Source organism: Lygodium microphyllum, chromosome 8, assembly GCF_053477565.2.
Source record: "Lygodium microphyllum isolate KBCC chromosome 8, Lygodium_microphyllum_v1.1.10, whole genome shotgun sequence".
Classification (NCBI taxonomy): Eukaryota; Viridiplantae; Streptophyta; class Polypodiopsida; order Schizaeales; family Lygodiaceae; genus Lygodium; species Lygodium microphyllum.
In genome coordinates, this window is record NC_141142.1 from 12,417,298 (window position 1) to 12,428,251 (window position 10,954).

The 10,954-nt window shown below is 36.5% G+C and overlaps 1 protein-coding gene across 7 annotated transcripts; it reads right to left on the reverse strand.

Annotated features, from left to right (window-relative positions):
* Positions 1 to 2,337: 2,337 nt before the first annotated feature.
* On the reverse strand, positions 2,338 to 6,626 carry LOC148031973 (nodulin-26-like). 7 transcript variants are annotated; one of them, XR_015691551.1, is made up of 6 exons: positions 6,189 to 6,617; positions 5,454 to 5,678; positions 5,068 to 5,271; positions 4,224 to 4,285; positions 2,770 to 2,854; positions 2,338 to 2,500 (listed from the first exon to the last, which is right to left on the reverse strand). XR_015691551.1 is itself a non-coding variant. In XM_087682575.1 (6 exons), the coding sequence occupies exons 1-6, from the start codon at positions 6,462 to 6,464 to the stop codon at positions 3,582 to 3,584; spliced, it is 906 nt and encodes a 301-aa protein (XP_087538701.1). In that variant the 5' UTR covers positions 6,465 to 6,617; the 3' UTR covers positions 2,910 to 3,581. The 7 variants fall into 7 exon arrangements, 6 of the variants coding, with proteins under 6 accessions (XP_087538704.1, XP_087538706.1, XP_087538705.1 ...); XM_087682575.1 differs by lacking the exons at positions 2,338 to 2,500; positions 2,770 to 2,854 and adding an exon at positions 2,910 to 3,798 and having other exon boundaries at positions 6,189 to 6,365; positions 6,444 to 6,617; XM_087682578.1 differs by lacking the exon at positions 4,224 to 4,285 and having other exon boundaries at positions 6,189 to 6,622.
* Between the last annotated feature and the right edge of the window lie 4,328 nt (positions 6,627 to 10,954).

The following is a 10,954-nucleotide window of genomic DNA, read 5'->3' on the forward strand; positions in this document are numbered from 1 at the left end:
TTTTTTTTACCATGCACAAGACATTTCATTGTTAATAAAGAATTGAGATTTGACATACCTAGTAAAGTATGTGAAGTAGTATCAATGTCATCATCGTCTTCCGTGAAATCTGGCATCTCTTCATGTTCTTCATCTTTTGTCTCTCCCAAATAATTAATATGAACAGTTGGCTTTTTGGATTGACAATTGGCTGCTAAATGTCTAAGTTGATGACATTTGTAACAGACTATGGGTATGGCTTTAGATACATTATTGATAATAGCATGAAGTTTAGGAATGTTAAAATTTGGCTGAAGAGATGGCTTAGGGTTTGAATTTGTGTTTGATGGTAAAGCAGGTGGTCATGTCCAAGATTTACGGAATGAAGATGGAAGGAAACAACTTTGATTAGATCTTTGAAAATTTGAATTGAATTGTTTTGAACCAAAGTTACCATTAGTTTGAAAATGTTGTGGTCGCTTTTCTCGTTCTCGAATTTTGCCTTCAGTGTCATGGGCCAAGAAAATTGCATCTTCAAGAGTCGTTAGCTTAAACATGTTGACCTCTGCATAAAAATGTCCAAGTAAGCCAGACATAAAAGTTTATGGGTTGTCTCAGGTACATCTTCAAGCATTCGTAGTTGCAATAAAGCGTTCCAAAAATGCTTAGTATATTGTGAAATAGGCTCACGATCCCATTGTTTGATTGCTTTTTCGTGGAATTGGGGTGGAAGAAAAATCTGCAAAAATTTCTTTTGGAAAGTCTCCCAAGTAGTAGGACAATCGATGCTCTTGCTCTGCGGACAACAGTCCACCATAGGGATGCTCGGTCAACTAGATGATTAGTGACACACTTAATTTTATATTTCTCAGCATATTGTTCTTCATGGAAATAATCATCAAATTGACTGATAAAAGCAAGTACAATCTTTCCATCGTGTAACCCATTGAAAGTATGAAATTTGAATTTTCTTTTACTTATCTTTGTTTCTTTCTGAATAGATTGCGCTTTAAGTATTGCATCGATCGTATGTCGTATAAGATCTTCAGATTGTGATCCATCTTGGTCGGTGGTAGATCGTTGCAGATTGGCCAATTGAGCTTGCAAGGTTTGACGTGCTCTTCATTCCTTTTGAAGTTGCATCATAATCAAATCCAGTTTTTGCTCCATCGTTGGTTCGGGTAGGTCACCTTCAGCCATAAAATCTTCCATGGTTTGATCGGACATCCTACAAAATTCCAAAAGACCTCAGACACTCGAAATCTTATTAGCGGGATGAGCGTAGCTCAAAGTTGGGTTTACAAGGCTTATTTCTTTTTTTTAAAAAATAGCTTTTGTAGTATTTCTCCTTTACGGATGCGGAATTAGATATCACGGTTGTCTTCCACGAAAATAATCTTGCGTATATACTGCGTGTTGCAAACTGTTCGTTGGAATCTGGTTCTATCGGTCCACAGATGTAAACAGGGGCTTCCAGAGAGTTGAAGACAGGTTCGTGTTTAGCCGTGTAGGAATTGCCACTATGGAAAAGAGTTGAAATTGAAACTTGAGGCTTTAGAATTAAGCTTTGAATTTTAAAGCTTTAGAATTATAAATCTTATAGAAATTTTGTAATTTCGTAAGGACAAAAGGACATTATTGGTAGTTTTGGCGATGTGCAGTATATACTGTGGCCGTCGACGAAAAAATTGGGGACTTTAAGCTTTATAAAAGCTTTTTCTAAATCTTAATAAGCTTCTAATCCAAGCTTAATGAAGAATTGCTTATCTGAGAGCAGAGAAAAAAATGTCTTATTGAAGAAGCTTCCCGTGTGGTCCTCCGTCTGCAGAAGCAGATCCTTCGCGATCTAAGTGTGTAGCAGGGGATTCTTGACTGCCAAGAACACGCTGGTATTGATAGATTTTCACGAGATTGACTGTAGAGCTCGATTCTTCCAGGAGCTCCGTCTTCGTGCGAGATGGTAAGCAATTGAAAGCTCTCAATCTCAGCTTCACTCTGATACCACTGATGCATAGATCGGATGTTGTATGCGTATGTAGTGAGCGCCGGAAAATCCCCAAGAACAAAAGAACTCTACTTTTGCACAAAAAACAAGAAAGAAAGTTTGCACGACATGAAGCAAGAGACTAATTGGGTATAATTTTTTCCTATGCCTTGTATGAGCGCTCCACAAAGCATGTATTTAATATATTATTCATCTCCAAGCTCAAAAAATAGCTCAATTTACAATTAGCACGCTTTAGCTTTTGTGTTTGCTTTTGTCCCGCTAAAGAATTAAAGCTATTGGGCGCCCAAGGAGTCGGGCGGTATCCAAATATAATGTCCAATACAAATATTTAAATTGTACATCCATGCGCATACAAAAATAATAAATAAATATCAAGCGCTTCAATAAATAACCGCGTCAAAATAAATATTGACGCCATGCTTAAGATGCGCGTTCATAAAAAATGATAATAATTTGAATACAAGCTATCCTCCAGTGCTTCCCAACGCCACCATTGCCTGCTCTACACATCAACTGAAACATTCACAATTGTTAGAAAATAATAAAATTAAACCAGTAAAAGTGAATACCTAGCAGTCTTCAGTTACAAAATAAATAAATTGATTAGAACTCAATTCTAACCTTAATTTATAACGAGTGCGCACTCTAAACTTATAAACGTCTATTAATTTAAATATATATTTGTGGAATCACTGCTATTGAATCACCCACTTGCAAATTAAATTAACAAGACGCCCGAAAAGGACAGGCGTCTCCATTATCTTTTTGCACAAAGAATTCACCTTGTGTATGAGCCCCGGCAGCAATAAATAAAATTTTACAGAATCCATGGCAAAACCTCACAGAATCCACCGTGGAATATGTCTCCTGGCATCATTGGTATTTAAGAGTTTTTAAAGCACAAAAAACTCTAACAATATAAAAAATAAATTATTGCTAAAATTTTAGATGCCCAACTTTTTGTTGATGATTAACCATTGACTTTTGCTCATAAATTGTAAAGCTAGAATGAATCTTACAATCCTTGGTTGCTCATCAAGCCACTTATAAAGAAGCTCTCATAAAACAACCAATTCCTCAATTCACTCAAATTGTACTATGAAAGTTGCATTGAGGTGCTTCTGAGAACTTTCTTTTTCCCTACCTTCTCCATTGATTTGAGAAAAAAAGAACTTTTCCAAAGAGCCAAATGATGAGCAAGTATCATATGTACTATTTCAAAAGAGTAGAGAACACTAGATCTTCAAAATTTAGCAAGAGAAAAAGTCAAGATGTATTGGATAACTTTTTACTGCACCATTTTAAATGTAAAACTTACAATTTGAGTATTAATGTACTTATTGAGAAGAGTTCAAAATTCACTTTTTAGCTACTTTTTAGCTTATTGAGAAGACACCTTTAGAGGGATTAAACAAGCTTCCTTTCATCAATAGTATAGATGAAGCTTCAATATTATACAAAGGTAAAAAGAAAGATTGGTCTTACAAACAAAGATATGGATAGCTAATCATGTTAAACAATAAATTCAAGAGGGAAATTTCAACATTGACAAGAGGGTCATAACTAAGAAGTGAGTGATCTTAGAAATGATGGGTCAAGCATTGAAACATCTACTAAAGCAAGCCCCATTTGAAGTTTGTGTCTCTTTTGTAGTTGATGGTTCAATGACACGTAATGCGTTATACATCCAAGCTCCAAGGGTTGCTCCTAAAATAGGTCCTCCCATATAGATATAAAGAAACTTGAAGTTCCTAGCAACCAAAGCTGGTCCAAGCGACCTTGCTGGATTCATAGAAGCTCCACTTAAGGGCCTACACAAATCATGTAATTTTTAAATATTATTGTCATTATTTCATAATCGTATGATAATAAATTTGACTCATTTGTTGTGTATTGTGTTCAAAATGAGAGGAATCTAGTAAGTACAACACATCAATGTAGTAACACAAGAGGAATGCTTATCTAATCTAGTATGTGAAGATATGTAATCACAACTTATTTGTTAATTTTATTTGGCATCTTTCTTTGGTTACATGGCAAGTAAAGATGAGTGAAAATAGGACTTTATGAAGGTGCAACTAACCATTCATGCATAGATGAGTTGATAAGCAAGAGGGTTGTATATGTATATAAAATGCAACACGTATCTATGTAGTATGATGCTATAAAGGAATGTCTCTTTGTAAATACTATGTATTGGATTAAAAATGATTTAATAAACGAATTTTACACCTACCCAGCATAAACTCCATTTAAGGCAATCGTTGACCCAATTGCGATTCCTGCCATTGACCCTACCTAAATAAATGAGATTAAAGAGGTCCAAAGTTAGATATAGGCCCTTAGTCAATGTAAGAAAATAGATTGCAATTAGGGTAAACATGAGACTTCAAAAGCAATGAGTGTAGCTTTGGAAAGAGTATGGTATGAAACCACATTTTAATAACTAATTAACTCATTCACTCTAATAAAACAAAATTATTGACTTTTACTTTCATTTGGAGTTGCTATAATCTATATACTATAGCCACAACTATAGCAACATGGTGGGTCTCTTGTGTAGATTGTTAATCAAAGTATTCAATTGATATGATAGCAAATTCTATGTTTTTAATGTATGTTTAACTACCACCAAGTAGATTTGGTATTTTTTTGCATTTCTTATCACTTTATATCCACCATGTCGATATTAATACATTCACAAACTTCATCGCTAAAGAATAGGGAGCCCAATTTTAGACCTGAAATGATTGCGCCACGAGGGATGCAAGTTGTTTGAATACGGAGTCGAAAGTGCTAAGTGTGGCTACTAAAATGAGATATCTTAGCTTACGTACGGAGTTAAAGGAAAGAAGTTAATTAGATAAAAGCTGTCAAATTACTTTACACAGTAAGGACGCTCCACTAATTTAGACTCGCTGAAGATCAGAGGAGCTTGAAGTATACAAACAAAACAACTAAATCAGGGCCGTGTGCTTGACTTTCGATTTACTAATGGGAGGATAGTTAACTAAGTTTTGCCACTTGTGAAATAGAGGATATTTTAATCACAAAGTGAAGGAGATGGAAACGTTCCGTACCCCACGAGAGTCGGTAGCAACTCCTGAGATGACAAGCATGAGAACGCATGTGATAATGACCTCCACAACGAAAGATTGTAACTGACCGCCTCCTGGTTGGTTGACAGCCACTCCCAGTACCATCTCATCATCATGCATTATGAGGCGAAGCAAAACTGATGCAAAAAGAGAGCCTCCACATTGACCAAGCAAATAAACAGGGATCTGCATGATCATGGTGGCCACAAACAAGTGAATTGAACAAGGAAGTGAACGCATCGTAAGCCCATTACTGGGAACCATAAAAATCAGGTCAATGCATCAATAAATTAAAATAAAGAGAGACGAGTCCATTCAACCGTAATACTTTCGGCCCGAATCTTAATTCAGAGCTGCACTGAACTTGCCTGCAGCAGAGGGAACCTGCCTACGGAAGCGAAGCCAAGGGTGACTGCAGGATTGAAGTGCCCCCCCGAGACGTGACCAACTGTGTAGATCATGATCATGATGGCCACTCCAAAGCTTGTGGCAATGGCCACATGGGCTATGTCCCCCCCGTTCTTGTAATCAACGATTATGGATCCACACCCAGCGAACACCAAGAAGAACGTACCTAAGAACTCCGCTAGAACCTGCATTATGATTTATGCAGGCACGGTGCAACCACCATTGTGATTAGTAGATACCAATACCTAAATGCACACCTTAATTTGTGAGGCTGACCAAACTAGGGCCGCACATAAAACAACTCCATCAGGTAGCCAAACAGTTGATAGTCTCGCCATAAAATGTGATACAAAACTGATCAGGCTAATCAAAGCAAATAACGCACAAAACAATCTTTTTTCTTCAATGCCATGCTCGTGGCCACAATAAATCAATAGTTATTTTGAACTTTGAGGCATTGAAGCTTGGACTCGTGAGACATGGGCCATGGGATGGGAGTGGACTTAAGTCTTACATTAGGTGGTGCCACCCGTGCATGGTTGAGGCAGGTAATGATGATGCCCCTCGGCGAGGGACGGCCGGAAGGGGGGGGGGTGGGGGGAGGGGCGTCTGATAAGAATGAGAGAGAGAAGGGGGGTGGGGAGGTGGTCTGATCACGATGATGATGATGAAAACCATGGTTAAACAACTTTTACCTTTTGAATCAAGCCAGCGGGATGTGGAATCATATGGACAGTAGTGGGCTCATTATCGTCCATGCTGCTGCTGGTGTGGCGATGAAGATGGCTTTTCTTCTTCTTTTGCTTCATGCCCTTGGATATTTCAGCTGCCGACTGCTGGCGATGCTGCTGAGTGTGGTGGAGCTGGTCATCCTGGGAGAAGGAGTCATCCTGATCAGGAGAGAAGCTCTTGATCTGATCTACAGCAGGCATAGCATTCATGTTCATCACCATTTCCCCTTGGCGTGCCATATTGCCCAATATTGTTAATATGCAGCCGACGACGATGGCGTGTGCCAAATCGAAGAAGAAGAAGCAGCAACAGCAGCACCTCCCCCTCCACGTCCACCTGAAAGACGGCAGGGTCGTATGATGAATTTGCGCGCTAGCATGATTAAATACATATTATACCGTGCTGCTAATTATAATTACCCAGACGCCCCACCCTTTAATCTGGCATATCCCTTTTTTTTTGTTGGCCGGCATATAGCACTCTAACCCCACCTTGGTATTTGGCCTTTTGCCCCACATGCCATAGACCATCACCGTATGGGAATCTCCCTCCTCCCCCCCCCCCCCCAAACCCCGCGCCCCGGATAGATTCCTCTCTCATAAAGGCCTAAAATTGACGGGGTCCAGAGTATATCATGTGACAAATGATCTTTTTCAGACAGATGCCTTTTATTTGTCTAGATTGAGCCTAAAAGTAACTAAAAATCTAGGTGTGTTATACATAATATTAACTATGCGCTCCACACATAGATTCTATCAATGCTTTCTATTAGCATTAATAACAACTAGGCGCTCCGCGCCTAGACTTGCCTTGTCGCGACGGGCACGATTTTTGCGAGTGGGGGCAAGTGCTAGACGCGTGGCACTTGCCCCCGCCCCCGCGTTCTCTTTTTCTTCTTGTGGGGGAGGTGGGGGGCTACCACGTGGCACCCGTCCCCCACCTCTCCTTAACTAATAGTATAGATTAGGGCACTTTGTATATATATAAATATAAATAAATATAATGTGTGTGTGTGTGTGTGTGTGTGTGTGTAGTATAGAGAAAGTGTGTGTATGTGTATCTGCACGAATGTATACACATACACAAACAAAAAATATAAATTAATTATCAAAAGTAAATATATGAATAATTAAGTAGTAAGTAATTAAATAATATGAACCTAATTTATAGCATGTACTTGTAGAGATAGAGTTGATGAAGAGAGATCAAAGCAAATTAGTATCTAATCCCTAAATGAGAGAGAGAGAGAGAGAGAGAGAGAGAATATAAATGGATGATTATAAAAATGAATAGTTATATGTTTCAAGAGAGAGAAAAAGAAGTGTATATATGTATACGCATTCTTAAAATAAACAAACAAACAAATAATAAAAACCAATAAAAATTTAAAAAGTAAATAACTAGAGTAAAAATAAATTAAATTTAAATTAACAAGTACTTAGAGATTTAGGAAGAAAGAGAGAACAAACAAAATATTAAAAATAAATAACAATTTGTGTATTTTAAGAGAGATAAAGAAAGTATATAGAACTAAGAATAAATAATGATGTAATTTATTACAATTTTAGATTAACTAACTATGAATAAATTATTATTATTATTATTATAGAAAAAATATAAAAATAAGCAAAAATTATTACTTAACTTAGAATTAATAACTATTTAAAAGTTAAAGAGAGAGAACAAAATTATTAAAATAATGAATAACTTTTATATTTTAAGAAAGATAAAATGAAGCATATGAAATAATAATAATAATTACCTAAGTAATTAATAACTAATTAATTGAATAATTAAATAGTCTATTAACTAATCAATTAACTAATTTGAGAGAGAGAGAGAGAGAGAGAGAGAGAGAGGGAGGAAAAGAAGAAGAGAAAGTGAAATCTATTCCATAGCCTAAGAAAAGAGGAAAAGAAAGCGAGATGTGTCATGTAGCCCGAGTGATGAGAAGAAGAAGAAGAGCTACTTTTATGTGTGTGAGAGAAGAGAAGGGGCAAGGGTGCCATGAGTCACCCCCAAGAGTAGCCCATCAGGTTTTACATGGGGTGTAAGAGGTTGACACATGGCACCCCTTGCAAAATCTTTAAATGATATGTATAAAGGATACAAAACAACAAACATCTATAACCAAACATGACATATGATAGATGAAGTTGTTTAATTTATTTTAACGAGAAAAATTGCAAAAAAAACCATGTAGCCATCAAATCTCATTGGAATAAAGAGGCCAATATAGTCATTGCAGACTTGATTGAGGAGAAATTATTCAACTTATTGTACTAATTTTGGTATTGAAGTGATGGTAGTTGGGAGCAATCCCAATTTCAAAAAAGAAAAGGAGAGGAAAAAACTAGTGAAAGGATCAAGCACACGTGCATGATCAAAGACTACTTACTAGAGCTAAAGGTTGACTATTATCTTACCACATATTGCAAGCTATGGCCCTTACCACATATGGAGAGAGGGACACAAAAAAAATAATACTATTTGTAAAGAATAGCAATCTCCGTCTCAAATATAAACGTAAAATAAAATATAAAGTAAGTAACAAAAAGAAATGTAGCAAAAAATGTTGCTAATCATTAAGCAAGAGACCTCCAATAGTTGTATATCAAATTCATTGCATGAACCCTACCCTCACCTTTTAGAAACTACCTCCTTTTTTTACCCCCTCATCTCATTTCAAAGTTTATCATAAGGGTGAGCTCTAACCTCACCTTTTAGTAGCTCTCTCCTTTTAGAAACTACCTCCTTTTTTTACCCCCTCATCTCATTTCAAAGTTTATCATAGGGGTGAGCTCTAACCTCACCTTTTAGTAGCTCTCTCCTTTTTCTCCTCACCCAACATCAAAACTCATTGCATAAGAACCCACCTTTGTAAAAATGCATGACTTGCTTAAGGCTTGCTTTTCTAACTCAATGAATAAGGTGTTTTTACATGTTTTGGTGTCCTTTTGTGCTAAGTGATTGATTGGCCTAAAAGTGCCAAAATCTAGTGACATTTTCACATGGAAAAAGAGTATGTGTATGATAAGGGACTAGCAATATGCATCTAGGTTCAAATCCAATGGCAACTATTTGACCCACTTGACCTTCAAGTAGCCTTACACTTAACACTTTGATATACAACTTGCTTAGAGGTGCACAGTTCTCCTTTTCAAATCTATGTAACTTGTGAAAGCATTAGAAATCTTAACTCATAAAGCTTTGTATGTAGGATAGGATTATGCATTTGATATAAGGATAAAGCGTGAAACAGGGAAAATGATGAAGAAGATAATAAGCATGCTTGCATAGTGACAAATTATTGCACATATTTAAAATTTGCATTTCTTATTGTCAAGACAATTGCCAACTCTAGCCCTAAGCATCCAATTCATTTTGAGTCTCCAAACCTTCCTTGTCCCTTCTAATCATCCTTTTCTAGCCTACAAATTCCATTGCTTGTCAAACACAATTATTAAGTCTTGTGCTGACCATTGAATATACATATATGTCTTCCTCAAGGTTCAAACTACAATGAGAAGCAATGGGATCTTTGTTTGTCTTTTGATCATTTTCAAATAAATGAACCTATTGTTGACTATTAGATGTTTTGGGATACTCCATTGAATACCTAGTGTACTAGTAGAAACTTGACTTCCTCCATGCTTCTTTTTACATGCATGAACATTTTCTTTCTTTGCCTTCACAAAAAACATAATTAGAAATCCAACCCATGTATCATCATAGCTCTTGTTCATTCCTTCCATTAAGTGCTCATTGTATAGGCTAACTAGTTCGAATTGTTACACATTGAGATAACTCGATAGATATATATCCATCAATTGAAGTTTAAAAAGCCATGCTACACTATTCCTTTCAAAATACTTATTTGTACACATGAATTGCCTAATGTGTGTGCCAGGATGCTTTAAGGCTAAAAGTCATACTATTCACTTATGGGGGCTTTCACCTATTCTTAGTTTTCTTTCTTCTTCACATTCACAAGTAAGCTCCTTAGAAGGCAAACTATAATGTTCATGGGCATTAATAGAAAAAGATGCTAAATTTAGGCATCTCTATAAAAGTAGATGTGCATATACAAGAGGACGTTATCTTCATAATGTAACTTATAGTTGCTTATAAAGTGCACATGGATATAATTTTATTAGACTATCCACTTCTTGTCCACTTACATCTATTTTGTTAGAAAAGTGAGAGGAGATTTTGTGCCATCATTGATCAAAATCTGCAAGCACCTGTTTAAGTAAATCACATTCCTTGCTAGTCCATTTCATGGAGCGCAGCAAGCTACCACAAAGAAACATTGTGAAGGAAAGTGAAGTTGTCGTGCTACTACATAACAACTTCTAGCTTCTTCTTTTCCCCTACGAAACCTCCTTTAGATTTGCTTCTAATATCTCACTCTTGCTCATGCGGAGCCTAAGGTTTTGCTAGGGAGTTCAAGAAGCATGTGTATCTATGTGTATATCTACAAAAATTTGCATGTGTATGGGACATAAAGTCAGAGAATGTTACAATTCTAGTTTAGGCCTACAGATTATCATGGGTCCTCTCTCTCTCTCTCTCTCTCTCTCTCTCTCTCTCTCTCTCCCTAAATTCATAAATAATTAACTATAAATGACTATCTTTATAACATTGAAAGTTATACAAAATAATTTAAGGTACTCAAACTCTTCATTAATATTTAGTTTTCATCATCAAAGTTAAAACTAATCATTGT